Source organism: Acanthopagrus latus, chromosome 7 (genome assembly GCF_904848185.1).
Source record: "Acanthopagrus latus isolate v.2019 chromosome 7, fAcaLat1.1, whole genome shotgun sequence".
NCBI classification, from domain to species: domain Eukaryota; kingdom Metazoa; phylum Chordata; class Actinopteri; order Spariformes; family Sparidae; genus Acanthopagrus; species Acanthopagrus latus.
In genome coordinates this window covers 11,744,242-11,766,110 of record NC_051045.1, presented here as the reverse complement: position 1 = coordinate 11,766,110, position 21,869 = coordinate 11,744,242, and the positions used below count along the sequence as shown (strand labels likewise).

Below are 21,869 nucleotides of genomic sequence, written 5' to 3'. Positions count from 1 at the left end.
CTGTCGAGGCTGGGGATGTGTGTGAACAAAATGTGTATTCATGTCTGCGTGTACGTTTATACGCACCTGCTCGTGTGTGTCTGCCGGCGTTGTGATTTATGCGCTCTCGCATGCATTTGGGTGGGCTCGCGACAAACAAATGCGTGTGTGCGCGGGTGGGGGTGTTGTTTGAACTCGAAACACGATAACCCACAATTTCCATTTTTTTCCGCAGCTTTCCCTTCTCTTCTCCCAAAATAGGCTGCACTCCTTTCGTTACCTCACATGAATGCCTTTTAAATCTCCTTTGGAGAGATTTGGGTGTAAACCTGTTTCCAGTCGAAAAAGCTAAGCTGTGGAACCACGAACCTAAAAATAAAAGTCGTGTGACACTCGGTAAGCCTTTTATGGTGCTGGTTCGCAATGTCTTCGTCTGAAGGAACATCGCTGCTGTGCTTATTCAAAAGTGCAGAGGTCAGTGAAAGAGGCCTGCATGCCTCCGTCAAGCAACAACGTCTACAATTCATTACCACTGCTAAGAGTTGCAAAGATGAAAGTACGTCCTTTATATTACAACGGAAGAATCATTTGATTTCTCTGAGGAGTGATTTTGAGCATTCAACCCAATATGTGCCTCTGGAAGTTGACAAATTTTGCAACAATTTACGCTGCAACTTTACGTTTCTTTGTCTTCAATTTTCAGTATTTTGTGTGACAATGCTGTGCATTGTTCTGGCAGCTTGTCATTATTGATTTATATGCTGTATATTTAAGTGACACCTCCAAATTCCCTTTGTCTTTCCAACCAGTGGTCCAGAACCCGGAGTCAAAGTCCAAAAGACCTGGAGGAAAAATGATTAATGGTGTGCATGCAACTGGATGTGCTGTGTGCAGTACCTGTGATGGCGTGATGGGAGAAGGCCTCTACATAGGTCAGGTAGTTGTGAGGACAGTGTTTCTTAAGCCACTTGCAGACGTCCTGCTGAGTCCACAGCACCACAGGTTTGGACAGACTGGACAGAGTCGGGCTGGTGTGATACACAGTGAAGGCTTCGCCCGGACGCAACTGAAACAACACAAGAAGCAAACTTTATATCAACTTTATAGAGGCACTGTATGTGGGTGTAGTATTAGCAAGAAGAGAGCCAGTGTGTGTGTGTGTGTGTGTGTGTGTGTGTGTGTGTGTGTGTGTGTGTGTCAGTGTGTATTGTGTTCCCTGGGGTAATACACGATGCAAGTTAGAACATTGCTTTTTTTTTTTTATTGCCTTTTTTCGGATAATCGCACTGTAATTGCTCTACAGTAGCTTACTTAAATATACAACATGCTGGATTTTCTCATTAATTTGAAATTAGCCGGGATGATGTGCGTTAATGCTACCGCTCGCGACGCGAAAATCCCTCCCGGCAGCGCGGAGAATCCATCGCAAATGTAGAAAAATGTGCAGGGTGCAAATAAAGTCATGTAATGGAAGACAGCTTATTAAGGGTCCGTACAGTACAGTGGGTGGCCCTGAAGCGCGAGGCCCTGTGAGCGCACCTTACATTTAACTGCTGGAAATCTTTGAAAAGGTTAGAGTCTCCCCCTTGTGTGAAACAAATGGAATTCAAATAATGAGCTCAAATGTTACACAAATTAACAGCGAACATACGGTTTAAAAGCTCGTAGGCACGGGGGGGCAAACAGCTGCTGTTCTTTGATTAAAAGGGAAGCAGGCCATTTTTTTTTTCACCTTTAAACCCTAATTTAGGGACGCAGACGCAAAAGCTGCTATTTCTCCCACACACGTGGCAGCTCACCCCTCTGTCGACAACATGCCCCGATGTGGTAATTACATTCCATATTGTGTCGGCGTAGGATTGTAGCTTGGTTTGGTCTCCCTCCAGAGGTAATTTCTCCCGACAGCAGCACCTTCATTATGCAGTCAGTCAGTCACCACGTTGAGTATGATTCTGTCACCTGTACCTCTGGACTGTGTGAGCGCACATCTTTATTTCTCTCACAGTTCATTTTCTTACGCATTCCCCTGACCCTGACCGTCGTCAGACAGTGGCCCGGCCCTTTCCTTTTGTGTCGCGGCCATGTGCGGGGAATTAATACGGACATTAATAGAGTCGCAAACAGTTCATATGGGCTGAGAACACAACTACTCCTTGTCCCCCCTCAGCTCTCTCTCACTCCCTCTCTCGTGGGACGTACTCTCATATCTAATCCATTCATTCATGCTCTGACTGAGCCAACTCCAACAACAAAGGCTTTGGCTGATTTTCAACAGAAAAACACAGAACTGCTGCCAAGCGTTCCACTCCATAACTGACTGCATTTAATGCGATTATGTATGCTGAAATGTCATACACACAAACGCAACTGGCGCACACTCGCGTAGCTCAACGTCCGGCGCTCTCCCCGCTGCGTCTTGTTAATGGCGCCCGAGACAGGCTCCCAGAACACCTTCACATGTAAATATGTGACTGACGCAGGTTTATGGCTGTTTACATCTTTGTCTGACGCTGTAACGAGATCCACTCCCGTCAATTTAAACCAATCAGCCCCATCAAGCTCTGGCTGATCCACCGGCTAAGTGTGTTCTGCTTTGTAGGCCTTAATTGAAAACAACTCCATTGCCCCGCTCCGGTGTCTTTGTTCGTTTTCCTAATTGCACACATGCTTCTAACTCGACTCAGTGGAGCAACGAAGCCATTTTAATAACCCAAATTTACTGCCGGCCCCCGTCATTAATTGTGATTGAGTTGGGAGTGAGTGTGGACAAGAGGGGGTCAGAAATGCTCCCTAGTCTTTGGATAGCCGGAACGTGTTCCCACAGCGAGGCTACAGTCCTGCTGATTTAGTCCCCATCGTCTCGTCAGGCATCATATTGGCATAGTTGAATAAATATTAGAGCGAGCGGAGGCTGCACCGGCCTGGGCAATCATTAAGGGTGATAAATTTATGAAGACAAATAGATCTTTGTGCAAACCAAGTCAAAGGCAGCGGGACCTGCTGTTTGCATTCCCATCACCAAACAGAAAAGGTGTTTGGTAATTTGGGGTTTACAATATTTTGGTCCGCACACAGCGAATGAGCTAAAGGCCATCTCGCCTTCACATGCTTTTCATGAAAGCAACATTTGGGGAAATACGCCCAAGGAGATTGTCACCGCTCTCATAGCTGTACAGTAGTTATGATGCTGGAAACAGGGGGAAGAGCTTGAATGGCTCGTTGTGGACGGAGCCAAGCTTGCTGTTTCCTATGGTTTCCTACAGTCTTTATGCTACGCTAGGCTAACTGGCTCTCACGTTTACCCAATACAGACATAGGCATACTACCAAAGTACAAATAAACAGGCCTCTTCAACTACTTTCAAAACAATGCACTCTTTTCTCAAGTTTGCACAATTGAAAAAGAAACATTAGGCTATTTCAAGATTCATAATAATCAAGGGACATACATGTTTAAAACAACACATTTTAAAATGATGCAACCATCCGCAATACCTTATCTTAAAGAGTGACGGAGCTACATGGCATTGCATCACCACAGAAGCAATAAAACAAAGTGCTTTTAGATCCGCTGAGACATAATTTAGTAGCCATAACAATTCTGGGAAACAGATACAGATCTCTGCATATTTCATGACACATATTATTTGACAGTTATTTAACCACACAGTGTGTGTCACGGGGGAAAAAAAAAACAAAAACAAAAAACTGAATGAACTACAAAGACAGAAGAACGAGGGAAAGAAAGAGAGGACGGTTTGCGGTGGGGGAGTGGGGTATTCTCTGAGTGAATAATGGCCTTCGCCATCAATAAGCCAGACAGAGGGGGAAATGGAATGATAGCTTCCCATCATCCTCTCCTCCTCTCCTCTTCCTCCCTCTCTCCTTCCTGTGCTGCTCCTCTGCCATCCATCAGACTGTATCTCCTCTGGCCAGTTCTCTGCCGTCCCCATTTACTCTTTTACTACCTCCCCCCACTCCCTCCCGAGACCTACTTCTGTCCAGCGGGAGGAGCTCCCTCATTTATTAAGTACAGAAGAGGTGGGGGCAAAGGCATAGGCAAAGGGAAAAGCTGTATGTGCAGCGGAAGTCGAATGAGAGATGGGGGACAGAGAGGCTGAAGGGAAAGAAGGGAAGGTAATGGGTATGCAGTGGTATGTTGTAGTCAGCACCAAAAATCTTTCTGGGAAAGAAAGTTGAAGTCCTCCTAAAGCCAGGCATATTTAAATGGTGCTTATATAACCTGGATTTAACATGGAAATATTTGAATATGCCTTTTCTCATGTTTACATACATTTTTATCAAATTAAATTTAAAGGGGCTCATATGAGAAACAAGACACTCCCCTCCTCTGTTGGTCCCATGTACAAGCCTGTGGATGATTTGTATGAGATGTGTAATGCCACTTAAAACAAGTGAAATAAACAATGAATACCAGGTGTTTTTTGCTTGTAAAAAGTAAAACTGACAATGCAAAAAGTGAAAATTACCCATATCTCACTAAAGAGTAAATTGTTAGGGGACTGTGTCACATATTAAGTGTTGGGAAATCATCTGACTTTAAAGTAGACAAACTACAAAACTTGTTAAGACAGAGCAACAATAAATAATGTATCTTGCCAACGCAAAGTAACGACGGCTTCCAGCGCAATGCGGAAGTTCTATAGAGCTCCATTAAAAAATAGCTGTAGTGTGTATTCAGAGAAAAAGGTCTCACATCGCGTTACAACAATTCATCACTAACAGAAAGCTGCTACAAATAGCGACATAAAGCCACTTGAAAGGTGTTATATGTTTGAAAGTGTCAAAACATTCAAAAATTAACTGAAGGTGAGTTTTGGAGTCTTTGTATTCTGTTGTACAGATATCTACTGATGTTAGAATGCTAATCACTAGCCCCGTCCTTACCAAAACTAATCAGAGCTCCTAGATCAGACCAGCCTCTGCACAGCTAATTGAGCTAAGTAGCTAAGTGTTAGCAGCAGTTAGCAGTAACTCTGGTTTAGAGTACGACTTCAACGTGTGGCCAGTTCTTTCACTTTGCACCTGTGCAGGTGCAGGTATGAGGAGTAATTTGTATCATGCGGCCATAACCAGGCCCGCTGTTCAGTATGCTCAGCATGCAATCTAGTTGAAGCTTCGTACTTTTATATCTTGGTGTATATGTAGATATGATCTTCCCTTATAACTCTCTTATAGTCGCTGTGTTGAAGGAACAACTTCTCTGTGTTATTGCCTCCTCACATCCTTTATCCTCTTCCTACTCCACATACTCTGACTTCCCCCCTCTGCACTACTCTATTGATCATTCTGTTTGTATCCTCGAACAGCTTATTTGTCCTTCCCTGCTTACTTTGTTCTATCATGTCTCTCACCCCCCCCGCTCCCGACTTGCTCCTCATAAATTTTATCCTCTGGCTGCCTGACACTATCCCTCCTCCCTCCCCGTCCTCCCTTTTCTTGTTTCCTCCCTTCGATTGTTCTTCTTCCTCGACTTCTGTGCACCGAGCTGCTTTTCGTCTACAGAAGTGCCTGTGTTGCCCTCTCCGTCTCCGTCTGTTTTTGTGAGTGTGTGTGCGTGCCCTGCCTCTCTGTGTTTCTGAGGCGGGGGATTAGCCAAAAGTCAGGAGAGCGTGGGGAATCCTTAAAATTCACTCCTCGTGACCAATAATGCCTCTCTCCCCCCTCCAGTGCCCGCCTCTGTCTCTGTACATTCACACCCCGCTTGCGATTGATCAATGATGCCGCGCCAATTAGCGGTCTGAAATCCGAACGTGTGTGTGTGAGTAAGTGAGTGAGTGAGTGAATCTGTGTTTTATAATCTGCACGTCATGTACTCTGCCTCGCACCTGCCTTTCCCTCTCTGCATCTTTTCTCGCTGTCACTTTATTTTCTCCACAGGATACTAAACACCCCTCCTCTGTCTTCTCTGTGTGCTCCGCTGTCTCACCTCACCAGCTCTCTCCGTCTATCTCTCCATCTACTGTACCCATCCATCTTCTGTCATCGTAGAGTCAGATCTTCAATCTGTCCCCCCCCCCCATCCCAGAGACCCTGACAGATCCTGACACATGATCCTTTATATCTTCTTCACACCTCTCCGCCTCTCCTCTCATTTCATTGTACCTCTCATCCCTAACCCTCCGCTCTGCAAAATACAGAATCCTCCCCCCTTGTCCCCTGCAGCGTCTGTAACCTCACTTAGCCCTCTTGTGTCTTCCGAATGCTCCGTATGGCCTTGTGCGTACATGTGTGTCATTGTAATTCTGAAAATGTCTCTTTTCTGAGCGTCTACTTGACTCCTCCTATGCAAAAGTGTGTAGATAAGTGTGTTGGCCCGAGCTGGCATGGTTCAACTCTGGCTTTCCTCGGGACCCAGGAGTTTGTTAATGTCTTGCACTCACGTGAGACATGTGAGCAGACTTTCAGTGGGAGGACAAAGGGGCCAGATGGGAAGCTTTCTATGTAGCTTGAATCAAACATGTGTCTCGGACAGAGCGAGGCATCGCTAAGTGGCGGGACAAGGACGATACAGGCTAAAGCATTTCTGCCTCGCAGCCCAGCAGTTCTCTTGTTTTTTTCACTCTGCTGTGCCTTTCCAACCTCTGTTCTTCACTGCATCATCACTGCACCAGCACGGCCGTCTGCTACCGAGATTATGCTTCCGAGGAAAACATGCAGTTTTTTCATTACCTTCAGTTACGACAGACAGTCCAAAAATGTTTAATTAAGATTAAAGTTTGAAAAGTTCAGGCAAATGAAAATATTTGCACAAGGTTTTTTTGAGATCGCCATCGAAAAGCCCACGATCAGAGGCATATCACCACTGACTCCCACGTGCTACGATCACAATGAATGAACTGCTCAAAGACTCAAAGATCTTGCAAAAATAATCCTTGCTGCCCACACAAACTAATTCATTCTGTCACCCATATTCTTATATTTTTCTCCCTTGTGTATTTTTGTGTTGCCGTCCTTGTGTTCCCGCTGCAAATCAGCACACGAATTGGACTACTGGGGCTGTATCACTCCAATGTCAAGTCTCGCCTGTGTGATCGTGTAATGTGTGACCCGTTGTTGCAGATCAGTCGTGTAGTGTGAGAAACCACACAGACCGCAACACTCTTGATTTCAAGACTAAAAGTTTACATAGTGTAAACACAGATCTTAGTATTTTGAAAGACATTAGAAGAAACCAACAAGAAAACCAATGCTCTCTGATGTAAACCATGGCCGCTAGTTTACAAGTCAGATACTATTTATGCCCAGCCACCCACTTTACCTCATCTCTAGAAGTGGCATCATGCAACTTGCACCCTTTCCTTCCGAGAAGGTCCTACTTGCACCACTACGTTGAGCGAATGCTAATGTCAGCATAATAACACGATAATAACGACAGCGCTAAAATTTCACTCAAAACCCTCATATATCCTCATCATAAAGGCACTGCAGGAAAAGTCAGGGCATCACAACAGTCAGTAGGGATCATCCTCTGGGCACCGTGAACTTCTGAACAAAAGGTTGGGCCAATGCTTTCAGGAGACGTTTAGATATTTCAACATTTTGACTTGCTGATAGCCTCATAGTGGAAAAATCACGAATCATCACAGATCGGAGGTCTCATCCTCTGGGGACCACGAATGCCTGTGTATAGTTTCAAGGCAATCTATCCAAAAGTCCTTCAGATATATCAGTCTGGATATCATGTACACTACATTATGTGACACCTTGTTGATGTTAGTGCACATTTGGGAGAGTTTGTTAACTTAATGGCATCATTCAACTACCAAAGCAGAAAGTTGACAAGAGTAACTTATAAAGGATTCCATGATCCATTTTGGTGGCTGAAATAAAGAGCCCAAACAGGGACAACCACCTTAAAAACCTAAAGCGAATCATATGGAGTTGAGGGAGTGGTCCAAGTTACAAGGCTCTGTGTTGTGTATTTGTGTGTTTTTCTCTGCTCGCCTCACGGCTTCACGACGGTGTCAGCTGAAAAGGTCAGCCGCTGTGTTCTGTAATGAGTAGGGAAAAATAATCACAGACTGCTCTTTCTCATTCGCCCACCCAGCATGGCAAATTAGAGAAATAAGGGCCTCACTTCCTGTAACAGTCTTGGTTCTGATGTCGGGAAAGAAGGCACAGTCGCCGCTGTTGCCTTCTAAATTGCGTCTCTGTTATTTCACCTATTCCCCAGTCTCATCTAAAGGTTCACCCGCAATCTGTGTGTCAGACAGCGAAATGAGCCGACCGCAGCCCCCTCCCCTCACCCCATCTGGCTACCCAAACAACAGCCAATTCAGGGATAGCACAGAGGGTGCGCCAAGTACACAATGAGTCATTATTTGGAAAAATCCCATTAGCGATACAGGTCCACCTGCAGCAGTGTAGCAACACAAATGAGTATATAACCTTTATTTTAACAAATCATTTAGTTGGCTGTTATAAAGTCGGTGGCTGCCGGTGGCATCATTTTGCCCATTTACAGAACAAATTCACTTGATTCAAGCACCATTTTCAACACCCACTTTTGCAGCAATCAGCCTTATTACCTCCACCATGGCAGTCATTTTTTGTTGCTTGTGTCTGTTGTTTGGTTGGTTTGTCAAGGTGCCGACCTGCTCATCAGGAGCAATTTGCTCAAAGATACTTTGAAGGGGGGATCTGAGGAATCAACCCAGCGACCTTCTGATTACTGAACTACCAGCTCTACCTTCTGAGCTACACCTGCCCCTACAAATAGTGCATGTACTGATCAAACAGGTACATCTGCGTCCATTTATGCGTCTCTGTACTTGATCAGAATGGTGTTTTATTCCTTAAAAGCCTAACCGGGGACAAGATCTGCAAATAAGCCATAGCTAGAAAGACTATAAGCATTGCACCAGTTGCATTATATTCAGATGAACGTCCCTGTCAAATAAACTGCTAAATAAAACACGCGGGGGATGTCTCTGACAATGACGGCCGTGTTTTCACACACATGAACACCAGTATATATCTCAGGTTGATGTCCTCCCTGCTGTCACTATCACTCTCTCTCTCTCGTCTCCACCGACTGTCTGGTCTGCATCCTCATATTTGTGTGTGTGCGTACGGGAGTTTGAATAGTGGCGCATAATGTATTTTATTAGCTTTTCTTAAACAGATAACGACCATTCCCCAGGTCCCACCTTAAATACGGAGGCTGAGCGGTGTTTCACTTAACTGCTTGTGCACACATCAGCTGTAATGAGGGAGCCAGTGTAATGGAGAATAATCTAATCAGCACTCCGGAGAGTACGGCGCTCGCAGACACCAGTCCACACAACCTGCCAACACACATGCACGCCCATTAATGCTGATTCCTGAAAGTACAGACATGCAAATGGACAGTGCGAAATTGTGTGTGCATGCGCGTGCACACACACACACACACACATACAAACACATCAGAGAGAGCTGGACCGCTTTCCCAGTTGTTGAATAATGCATAATGAGGCTTGTTGCCACAAGGAAATGATAAGCCTTACTTCTCATGGTATAGAGGAGGTTTAATTATCCAGTCTGTGTGTAATCACATGGAAACAGCTTCCCACTTGTCTTTTATTAAGCCTTTTATAGCTTTTATAGCTGAGGGGGCACTCTTTTATGAATTATTGAACAATCCTGCAGCGCATATGTACATCTTACAGTCCTACAGTAGCCAACTTTCCTTAACGCCTGGTAGAGACTACACAAATGACCTCCACCGGGCTCTCTGTTCTCTTTCATGTGGGTAGAAGTGAAGCTGTTGTGTCATATGCTGCTTTAGGTCAAACACAGGCAGAATGCCTTAAAATAGATTTATTTTCCTCCTTTTTTTTTTTTTTTTACCTCTCTGGTGCTACACAGATGGGATCCCATTTTGCACAAGAGCGATGTGTGCTTGTAAATGATGCTCTGGCTGCCATTCTTACATTATACTGCTGAGACATTGAGCCACCAAGCAGGCATTTCCTCAACAAAAACATAACCACGTCTGCTCTGTTATGCTGAGCTTTGGAGATAAACACGGGGGGATTTTTATTTTACAGAAAAGGCACAATCAGCCGTGTATTCCTGAATCTATTTTCAATACAGTGTGTGTTCCGTTGTGCAAGCGATGTTACGTCACAAGTTGATGAGGTAACACATCTCACACCTCTCCTCCATTACATAACCAGCCTCTCTCTGGTGGTTAACATGACAGGCTCAGGTGGGACCGGCCAACGTTTGTACAAGACAAAACCATTAGACTTCCTGTTACTGCTGAGATTTGTCAGCTAGACGCGCAGCACCGACGCAGATGCACTAAATGTTCTGTCTTGTCTCTCTGATTATAACAGATTATCTGCCTTATCTGGCTTTTTTTTCCCCGCACCTAAGTCAGGAATGCTTCATCACACCTCTCCTTCTCTGACACACTTAGAGACACGCTGCTTTGAATTTACGAAGCTTTTATGACTTACCAGTTAATTTGCGCTGGACGATATTAAATTACAGCAAAGCCCCCCCTCGAGGGAAATAATGTTTTCTCAGCTAAGCTGCTAAAAATACTCAAAATATTTGACTTTGATGTCATTTAAGACAAAACTGAACTGTGCTATTAATCAAAAATTGGGTTACAACATTAAATAAGTTGTGTTATACTTAGTCAGACAGTCACTATAGTTAGAGATCATTTTATATCCTAATGAGAAGGAATAACAAATGAAACAACACTGATTTGAGTTTTATTTAGTTTTATACAGGAAGCTCCAAAAATGTTAATTTTGAGGAGATATTATGCCTTCAAATGACAAAAAACAAAACAAAAATACAACACTAGCCGAATGTGGAATTGGCTGAACTGACCCCAAGCCACTGCAAAATGTGATTAAAGTGGAAACTCTTAAAATAGATTGTGGTAAAAATAAAGGCTTGTTTTCTGTTCCTGTGCTGCTGTGATTGCCCAGTGGCTTGAATTTATTCCCTTTGAAAAAAATCAGTGACAGATTATGCGCAAAGCATTTCACAGCAGGGAAACCAAGTATGGTCTGGGCCTCAGAAGCTTTCTTCTCTTTCCATGTTTTTTATGGTCTAACCTGCCCAATTGTGAGTCGTGTCTCTCAGACTGAATGACTTATTTCCTAGGCGAGGAAAAAAAAGAAACACATTTGAAAGTCCTTCACATGCAGGGAAAAACCCTTCTCCACACCGCCTCTGGTCTGTTTGTATGGACGTCCTCATACCTGGATGCCCTCTGTGCCGGGCTGCTGCAGCAGCTTGACGGTGCGTGTGTGCGCTGTCTTCTGGCCGCGGCCGTCATGCCAGGTCAGGTTGCTGCCTCCGGCGCGACGTGGCAGCTGGTAGCTCAGCTCCTCGGCGGACAGCGTGTGCTCCAGGGAGGCGCGGCAGAAGCTGAAGCTGGACGCCGCTGAGAGGAAGAAGGAGAGGAGAGGAGAGGAGAGGACAGAAAAAAACCAGAATGAGACAAGAAGAATGACTTTGTATCATCTTTGTTTGAGACGTGTGCATGAATTGAGCAACAGGAGCACTACAAAAAAAACCCAAAATAAATAATTGATAATCCTCAAAGAGCTTAACAGGCTGCATTCACTCTAGATTACATGCTTTGTGTACTGACTCTCATACAGCTACAAACAGATGGCTGTTTTTGGTGACGGTGGCGGGCAGAGATGCTGATCTCCAATTACAGTGAGTGCATATTCACAGAGACGGCACACGATTTTTTGGAATTGTGTCTTTCCTGCTAGATTAGCCCCAGATTATTTAAATCCTCCATCATGAATATTTGTTTGTTTTTCTTCTTCTTCTTCTCTCTCTCTCCATCTCTCCTCTTCTCCTTCCCTCCCTGGACCGAGCTTGTGAGACAGCGAAGCAGGACAAGTTGTCAATGCGAGGTCAGAGTCCGGCTCTGTGAGAGCCACGGGGCATCGTCTGCACTTCATGTCAAGTTGAACAGGCTACCACTCCGTGGTCGGTCATCTGTGGGAGTTGGTTTGTAAAGCCAACACTCCCCCCCCCTTATCTAAAGCAGGCATCGATTTATCTATAATGCGAATGATGGAAGAGGATTTGACTGCACATCAGGCAGACAGAATGGAAAGGAGACAGTAGAAGGGAGCAGGAAAGGTCAAGGGAATGCATGAAAGGAAGCGAAACGGAGACAGAGGCACTTCAGCTTTTCACAGCAGAGTATCTTTATAGCAGAAGAGGCATGTAAGCAGAGGTGGAAAAGAGCACACATTAATAACTCAAGCAGAGGAAGAGATAGAAATAAAGGTATAAGTAGAAGTACTGGTTCAACTTCTTTCCTTACGAAAAAAGAAAGTACAGGCTCTGATGTGTTCACATCATATTCATATAATTCAAACATTAGATGCAGCAGGATTTGTCCAAACTATTTGTAAACACACCAGAAACAAAGTTGGACCGGGCAGAGAGGGTTGAAATCCGTATTGTGATGCTGATGAGGAGGCGGAGCAGCGGCGAAAAAGAAGAGACGAGATCACGACTATTACTAACAAGCTGCAGTGTCGCAGTGCACGTAAGGAATTCTCCAATTTCCTACATTAACTGGATCTCTCCCTCCAACCCACAGTTTCACGTCTCATCGAGAGAGAGAGAGAGACAGAATTACTGATGATGGAGCGAGAAGTAGAACGAGACTTAATAAATGTTTCATTCATCACTTTTATATAAGAAAAAGTCACATTTGCAACAGACTCAGAGCATTCAATTAATCTCCTACAAACGACTTCTTAATTTATTTTTCTCCCCATCCTCCTCAGGGGAACATTGGATTCATCTGAATGTGCTACCTGAAGTTGCATAAAGCGTTTTTTCGAGGTGTTCATCTATTTGTCTCTTTGCTATTTTCCCCCCTTTTGGGCGCCATCTTCCCATACCCGCTGATGTACGCTGTCAAAAAAAAGGTGGTCAACATGAACAAAACAAATAAAAAACCAGGCCATTCCCTTCCATCAACAAGCCTTCCTGCACGTAGTTCAGTATTCGGATTTTAGAGCTACAGCTGGCTGCCTTCGAGAGGAGTCGGAGGAGTGAAGAGTCCGTTCGAGTGAGCGCGGCTGAATGCAGAGTTCACGCAGCCATGATGGAGGAATAAAAAAGAAGAGGGTGCCGAGATGAAAAACAACAAAGGCCTGTCAGGAAATCAGTGATGTGTGACCTTTTTCTGCTTCTCTCCACTCGTATGCCTCTCTCCCGCTTTCCCCTTCCCTATACATTGCTGCTTCTGGAAATCTTCTTATGCAGCAGTGTCTTTCTTGTTTCCCTCGCCCCTCTTTCTAGGTTGTCAGGTCTTCGGGGTCGCCGGGACAAACCGAGCCCAGCCCCGATGTAATTACTGCCAGTCAGACTGAGAGGGGGGGCGGAGACAGGAGGAAGGAAACGTGGGAAGCTAAGCGCCTTGCAACCCTTAAAGACCTGCCAATCTCACCAAGAGAGACAAGAGAAAAGCACAAAAGGCGGGCGCTAGGCCGACAAGAAAGAGAGAGCGAGAGGCGCCGCGCTGTAAATTAGCCCCGGATCCGTGCAAACTGATCAAACTGTAGCAAGGAGAAAAGAGCTCAGGGAGACGCGTTAATAGACCGCAGAACAACTTAATTTCACGAGCTAATACAAACAGAGCATCCCAATTATTAGACCGAGGCGTCCTCATGAAGCTCGCTGCGAAGATGAATCGCAGCGTCGTGGCATGCCGCTTCCAATGAAGTCTCAATCTATGCCACCCGCGGCCCAGACCTCGCCACCTCCAGCAGTCATAAAACCAAGACAAAGAGCCCATTTCGCAAGCTTCGATGGACTCGGTCTTCTTAACCTCCTGGCACAGGACACGGCTGAGAATATAGAATCAGCCAAAGGCGATTAAAAATCCATACCTTCAAACCTCCGAACGTCTCTTTCGAAGTGACATTGAGCACGCTTGGTTACTTTTAAAGTCAGAAAGCTTTGCGAAAATACCGCCTTTACTGAGACGACTCTCACCGCTCAGTAGGAGGGGGTTATCTGTCCCCTTTCCTTGTCTGTCTCAACGCAGGTTTGATCAGCCTGGACCACGGCCAACCCCAACCCCCCATCCTATTTGTCACTAACCGGCGTAGTATTATCTCTCGCCGCCCTTGCTGCCGACTTTTATCGCCTCCAGTCACGGGAGGTGGGAGAAAGGATGATGAAGGGTGGAGGGAGAGAGGCAGAGGGGGAAAAGCGACAGGCATGACGCGTGTCTTCTGAGTTACAGTCGGTGATCAGAAAGGATATAAGAAGATACGACCGTTGATGAAGTTCCATTCATCTGGTTAACCCAGGTGAGAAAGGAGATTCATGAGACGTTGGCGTTTTTTTAATGAAGCTCGATGGAGGAGAACAGGCTCAAGAGCACATGGAGCAACACCGTGTATTACTGGGACACCTCCTGGCCTGTGGCTGTGTAACCCGCTATGAAATGTACTCTGTGGAAACCTGCTTGCCTCAGTTGAGCCGTAATCGTCGGGAGAATATTGGAGTTTGGTCTATCGTGGAGCCGGCACGTCTCTCATATGAGATACAGTGAAGGTTAGATGTAAGAGGAGCTGAATGTGACCTCGGCTGTCTGGGAGACTTGCACCTTATCTCCCCCCGGCAGCTCAAAACAACCGTCTTCTGCGATACAGTGCAGGGAGATGGAAGAGGAACCTCTGCAAACACACAGCCAAACACACGACCTCGGCGTTGCTTCACCTCCCAGGCTGAGCAGAGCGGGAGATGCATATCGACAAATGTACGACTGTGAACTCACAAGACTTAACATGTGGGAATTCCTTTACGATGATGCAGAGTTGAGATGATGTAGCGCCTCACATAGCTAGAGAAAAAAAGGTGGAAGGAAAGGGCGAGAACTGTTGGCTGCCATAAATGAAGGTCAACGGGTGAGACAGGTGTTTGTGTGTGTGTGCGCAGAGGGCGGGCAGGCCAATGAGAATCAGCCCAGTGAAGTGTGACCTCGTATCGCCTCCTCTAGACTGAGCAGCATATCTGCTGTGCAGAGTGGTGGCTAAATCTCAGCGGTATTCCCTTTTGAAAAGGTAATTAAGCTGTTAGGTACGGCACCTCGGAAGGTCGTTCCAAGCCGAATCCCGCGGTAGATTAACGTGGCATCACTGGACATTACTCATTTGACTTCAAAAGCGGCGCATCTAAATTAGTCCGAGTGGACTATTTTGCTGTGTGGGGTTTTTTTGCGGAAGTTTGATTTTTCTGCGTGACCTTGGCATTAACTTCAGGCCGTACGTTTGTGTGTATGTGTGTTTGCCTCTTGCATGAAGGATAAGGGAAGTGGTCTGGCTAATCCACTTCCTTTCAGGCGTCGCAGGGAGGGCGCCCTGGTGCAGTTCAGCAGCATGGTATTGGCATCCACTCCCTCCCTGCTGAGCACCTCTTATTCAACTCGAAGATAAAAAAAAAAAAAAATCTATTTACAGTCCAAGTTTTATATGAAAGAGGACAAAGAGAGAGAGAGGGTGGGGGTGGGGGGGGGAATCACACTCAGCCTCATTCCTCTGTAATCTGCAAGGGGGTGAAAACTTCATCATGCAGTGATTTCATGCCTGCATGACACATTAAACCTGAAGTTCTAAATATAGCGCTGAACAGACCAATGCTGCCAACTTACACTATGTAAAGTACATCCACCAATGATCCAGATTTGTTGCACCTATAGTATGTTGGGGGTAAAGCGAGGGGCTGTTTACAAACTCTTCCACTCCACCAGGCCCGGCCTTAACCCCAGGAATGAGCCATGAAATTACTCCATTTTGAAAAAGCAGAGGGGGGAGAAAAGAAGTATTCTGGCTGAAGCTTTAAAAGTAAATATAAAAAAAAACCCAAGAACCCCCGGGGGTTTTTCCCCATGATGCATTGCTAGTCTATTACCCGTGCTGACATGAGACGCTGTCATGGAGGCTGGGGCTGAGGTTTACCTCTCACAAACTATCAGTATCACTGGAGCGCGCAGACAGGGAAATGGGAGTAAACAATGGACATCCGCGACACAGACTGATTGAAGATAACAACACACCTCTCACACAACTCTCATCAGGACACAAACGAGGGAACGGCCAATCTGCGCTGAGTGATTGTGTGTGTGTGTGTGTGTGTGTGTGTGTGTGTGTGTGTGTGTGTGTGTGTGTGTCAGCGAGCGCTGGCATGATCATGTATACGTGAATGTGACTCACGATTGCCAGCACGAGGAGTCACATATCCACACACATCTGTATAATCCCTGACTGCTTTCGTTTATGCCGGCGGATCAGGGTAAAGCTGCAAAGGGAGTCTGTGTATGGATGAAGGTTGAATTTTGATTTAAAATGCAGCGCTCACAATGCAGGGTGTGGCTAAAAACACAGGTGGAGATGACATTTCTGTTATGACACTGATAGTAACTGTAGAGGTGCATCTGCGCCCTGAAAGCACAAAGCAGACAACAACAAACAAAGGTGCATTTGAGATACCATGTTGACATTTGCTTCCTTCTTCCCTGTGTGGAAATTCTGATCTGGTCTCACATGCGTCCCGTACACATGGAAAGGTAATCCTGTTGTGTAGATAATTATAGTCATCCACATGTGAAAATGTGCAGTCACAGCAACATTATGTAACTTTTTAGTAAACCTTGGGATAAAGCATCAGCATCATTTTTCATCATTCGCAGGTGAACATTTTGGAATTCACTTGTGACGAAGCAGATTTCACATGATTTCACTTTGTCATGTTTTGTTTCCACATGCAAAAAATCTTATTCACATGTGAATACATATCCCAGGTCTTTCAAAATTTCATTTCAAACCTGAAAATAGCCAATCAAGTGTGAAAAGTCAGGTTTCCCCGTGTGACATTTTTTGTAAAGACTCTGTAAGGCAGCGGTGTGAGGGAGAAAAGAGGACTGCAAGGTCCTGCACTGAGGACAGGGTGACTTTTCAGTCTCCACTCCGGCCCCCCGCTGCACTTCCACAGAGACAGACAGAACTATTGATTATCCATCACCGTGTCAAAGAACATACAATTACAGATCACTTAAGATAGAACACACACGCGGAGAAAGGCAGACACACAAACACAGTCCAGCTAACTCATCCACCTGAGGCCGCCGGCTGTCATGTCCACTCCTGCTCAAAGGAAACTCAGTACATGCCTCGTACAAGAAGAGGAAAAGGAAGAATGACACAGACAAAGGGATACTTTACAAGGGTCGGGCTCGGTCATGCCCTCTTAACAGGATGAAGGAATGAAGCCTGCGGTAAATGTGGGGAACGGAGAGACGTAAGAAAAAAACGGCAGACTGACGAGTCACAGAGGAGAAAATAGATGGAAAATTACGCTTCAGAGCAGACTATTAATATTAATTGCATCAGGAAATGGAAGAGGAGAAGGAGGGGAGTGAAGCGACGAGCAGATGAGATCTGTTGTTTTCTCCCCTTCACCGCCGAGCCCCTTATATGATGACAGTGGGAGGACAGATTAGATCTCGCTGACAATCGATAATTCAGAGCGAAAGTCAGAGGGGAAGGGGGGGAGGGGGAGGATGGGGAGGGAGGAGAGGAACGTGGCCGAGTAACAGGATGTGGGGGCATGATCAGTGATCAAACTGGGGAACTGGCAAGATCACTGGATGCCTTCACATGTGCCAGGTTATCCGGGGATTCAAGCCCATTCGTCGGAACAAAATGTTGGCATTGTATATTTCTGCAGGCCAGCATTTCAACATTTCGCGAAGGTGGACCTTTTTTTTTAACCTGGCTGGATCACCGTGGTTATTACAGACTCCAGTATCGCTCTCATTCATTTGATATTCACGAGTTTGGTTTGATCCGATTTGGTTGACAGTAAGCTTTGGGTCAAATTCCCATTTCTTTCAAGTGGTGCTACATCCTGACTGGTGCGCAGAAGCAGGCGGCATGTCCAACTTCCCATCAGTGGGACAGAAATCATGTGAGATAACCGAGACTTCCCCTCTGCGGGAGAATGAATGATTTACCAACCACTGTACCGATGTTGTGATTCAGCACATCTGACGCTAACACTGGGCTCCCATCCACACACAGAAGAGCAACACCAGCTCAGTGTAATCAACACACCAACTTCTAATGAAGTGCCAGGGATCTTTAAGGGCATGTGCTATCTGTGTACATGTGCATGATCTTGTTACGAGATACTGAACTTTTATTGGACAAGCCACCCTAACCGGTGACATGATCAAATGAATTAAACTGTCCACTCACACCCACCTCACTGTTGACATTCACGGCAAAAAACTGACAAATCCCTCCGAACGCGCCTGTTTAGGACCTAAGTGGATCGAGATGTCAGATGGCGCGGAGCCCGAAATTGGGAAAAATTACATCAAAAGGTCACGCAGGACGAGCATAACTTAATGAATGTTTAAACAGTTTTAAACTCAGTGCGGCGCCGGCAACCACAAGCAAGCGGTGTAAAGGTTAGGCTAACCGCTCTGATTGGTTGAATAATTTGATTCCGCGAAAGGTCAAACGCGAGACGTTAACTGATCAAACCCAGCATCCGTTCAAAATGTTTCATCTTCGGCGTGCAGATTCACAATTTCGGGATTTGAGTATGTAACAGTGAGAGAATGTTCTGTTCCTCTGTGTTGAATTACAGTCGTTTTAGCTGTTGTGTAAAAAAAAAAAAAACAACAACAAAAAAAAAACACATTTATTTCTCAGCTCTCAAACTGTGAACCATATTGTTCACAGTTGGGCATGTCATGACGACCGTCCTCCCCTGTATCCTACTGGAACGACTCCGGAAAATGATGTGGGGAAACGACATGAACAGAAGCACACAACTTCTCAGCTTAGACAAGATTGCCTTTTGAAATATTTAGTGTTTGTTTACAGCTGCTCCCCTGAGTGGCAAAGTGATCCGTCTGAGTGGATTAACGGATGTTTGGGTACAAAATATTACAGCTCTGAAACGCTCCGTTTGCATATTAGCTTTGCGCAGCTGCCATGATGAAGGCGCAATCTCAATTAACAGCAGGAAACAGGGAATTTAGCAGGTTACCACAAAAATAATGTCTGCACGCGTTCCACTATCGGAGTCTAATCCTTTGATTTCCTCGTGCAATTTGCGCCGATTGTTCTGAAGCGAGAGCTATAAGCTTCGAGCCAGATGGTCTGCAAATGAAGTCGAAAGTGATTCAAGCAATCAGACAAACAGATTTTGCCATTATCTCTTATCTCTCTTTTTTTCCCTTTTCTGAAGTGGAATCAAAGAAGCAATTTACACAAGCAACACATGTCATGCATAAGATCCTGGAGAAGCAGCACAACACAAATACCTCCAGTGATCGCCTGCAAGGCCGTGCGACAAGGATCCACCACGCTGATCATAGAGAAGTTCCGCGTTGATCTCACATCACGATACAAGAAGATCGACGCCATCCGCAGAGGTCAAACTTGCTGACTTGAGGGGAGTAACTCATGCTCATGCTCGCACAGCTGTAATGAGAGGGGACTACAGTTCATTGTGGTTGTCGCATGTGGACTCCAGATCGATGTGGTGCACTCACGCCGCGGCCTGGTGAGAGAACAGGGATGCGGTTGGGTTCAGCACTCAATACTTTATTGAGCGTCCCTAAGCCGCGACACAAGTACCCTGCTCTGGTTGCGCATGTGTGTCAGCGTTCATAGTCCTCCGTGACATATTAGAGAGGAAAAAATGTCTGAGCAATGCAGCGTGGCAAAATTAACGGCCGGTCGATGGCACAAAATTTGCACACGTATACGCACACCGTCGCGCAAACAAACACAAAGGTTATCGAGCACCGAGGGGTTTGCAAACAATGACTTGAATAAATGACCGTTGCGAGTTAGTTGATAATCTGCTCCACGCCATCCTTGCATCCACTCAAAGAGCCCAGGATGAGGGGATAAAAGAAAATAAAGAGCGATGGAAAAAAGAGAAGGAAATAGGCTTATAGAATGGGCGGAGAGCTGGTGGGGAAAAAAAAAAAGATTACAGTTAATGCTCGACAGAAGCTGAGAGGTAAACAGAGAAAAGGCACATGGGAGGGAGAGGAGGGAAATGTGCCAATGAGTTGGAAGCTGAGGTAGATAGAGAGCGTACGGAAATTGCAGACAGGGAGCCGGTTTGTAGATTTTCGCATGCGGTATGAATGATTAGAAACAGCGGTGGTGGCTGTTACGGTGGAAACACTTCTCGGAGCTCCGGAAAAAAAGTTTTTCGCGCTCCTGTGTGATGTGATCCAAAAGGGCTGCCTCTAATCTCCCCCTGAGGGACGGGGAAGAAGAGAAAGCAAGAAGAAAGGTGGGTAAAAGATGCAAAGGTTGTGGGGGGGGGGAGGCACACACAGAGAGGCTCAGGCAATGCCACTGAGACAGGTGAGAGGAAGATTGAGGCGCCACCGCGGGCAAAGAACTATCAAACAGAGACATTAAAATAACTCCCCTCCATTTCCTCTATGCATGATTTCAATGAGCGACAGAAGATGCAAGCCCCAGAACTTTGCCAGCAGTCGACTTCCTTTTTAAAGTGTGCAGTCTTAGTATGAGTTTGAAAGGGATGTGACAGGATTTTCTCAGCAGCTGCAGCAGCAGCAGCAGGAGCTGCAGGTGTCTATAGCGAGGAGAGGGAAGGGTTTGTGTGAACAATACAGTCAGGAGCTTTTTTTTTTTTTTTTGTGAGACAAATCAGCTCACACCCGGGGGCACTCGTCCATTCTCCCCCAACCCTGTATCCACGCCACGCAGGCAGGTCCTACCTGTCTCTCCTGGTCTCTGCAGCATGCTGTGCTGATTGGGGGTCTGTCTCCCCCAAGCTTAATTGCCATGTTATCAGCTCCACTCCTGCGCTGCCACTTCGCCCGGGCCTTTCAGTCCGACAGCAAGACGGACACGCCAATTACCCTCCTCTGCGCACTCACTTGTTCCCGCTCACTCCTAAGGCTGTGCTGTCAGGTAACGTATCAGACGGCAGCTGGTACAAAACGGGCAGTAAGGGATGAAATGGGGGAAGCGAATCAAAGGTCTTTGTAGCCCCTCGTGCACACAGGCAGACAAATACACACATCAATACACATAAAGTCCCAGCAGGAGCTTCTTGTCCGGGCCGAAAGATCCCAGGGGAACCTTTTCTGCTCCCCCTCCTCCTCTTAATCCTTTAAACACACTCGCACTGTCTCATCTCTAGTCTCATTCTCACCTCCTCTCCCTCTGATTGTTTCCCCATGTTGCCTTCCCATAACCGTGCCGTTCAACATTTTAGGAAATACCCCTAATTCTCTCCCTGACTTTGCCTAGAGTTATGAGAAAAATTGACAACACTGCGGTGCCTGTGCACCGAATACGAATCTGGAGCCGGCAGGTGATTATCTTAGCTCATGATGATGTGTTAATTAGAGAGCTTTAGAGGTGCTCGCACTGGAGGTATCTTTGAACACAGCCAGGCTAGCCCCCGGCAGTAGCTTCATATTTTTGAAGCATAAGACTAATGTTAATCTTCAAAATCAAACTATCTGCAAGAAAGCGAACAAAGGTTCTTACCAAAACATGAAAATCCTTTTATACTGGACTTAATAGGCACTTCAGCTGCACTAGCTCAACTAAATGTCTCTCCAACTCACTCCAGCAGGTATGGAATTAATATAGAAGCTAATTAAAGGAGACCTATTAGGCATTTTCGTTTGTTTCAGCGTTTAATATAGGATCTGGTGCATGTAAAAGATCCTGAGAGTTTAAAAGGTCAAACAGAAGCTCCACTCTCCCACAGAAAACGCTGCTCCTGAAAAGCCTTGTCACTAGTCCCACCTCAAAGTCTGTGATATCACACCATGTCACTATGTCACACATTTGC

General features: G+C 45.8%; 1 protein-coding gene across 6 annotated transcripts in view; it reads right to left on the bottom strand.

Moving 5' to 3' along the window:
• The window catches only part of samd10b (sterile alpha motif domain containing 10b), a 51,084-nt gene that overhangs the window by 17,824 nt on the left and 11,391 nt on the right, over window positions 1–21,869 (bottom strand). For 3 of the 6 annotated variants that reach the window (XR_005075852.1, XM_037102789.1, XM_037102793.1), the window contains 2 exons: window positions 11,210–11,394; window positions 877–1,045 (listed from right to left, as the gene is read on the bottom strand). Coding sequence is in view for 5 of the 6 variants with exons in the window: in XM_037102789.1 (XP_036958684.1) it covers window positions 877–1,045; window positions 11,210–11,394 (354 nt within the window). In the remaining variant the exon portion in view is untranslated. Of the gene's footprint in view, window positions 1–876; window positions 1,046–11,209; window positions 11,395–13,170; window positions 13,307–19,335; window positions 19,481–20,778; window positions 20,992–21,869 lie in introns of those variants that run through there. The other 3 variants (XM_037102792.1, XM_037102790.1, XM_037102791.1) reach the window with 3 other exon arrangements.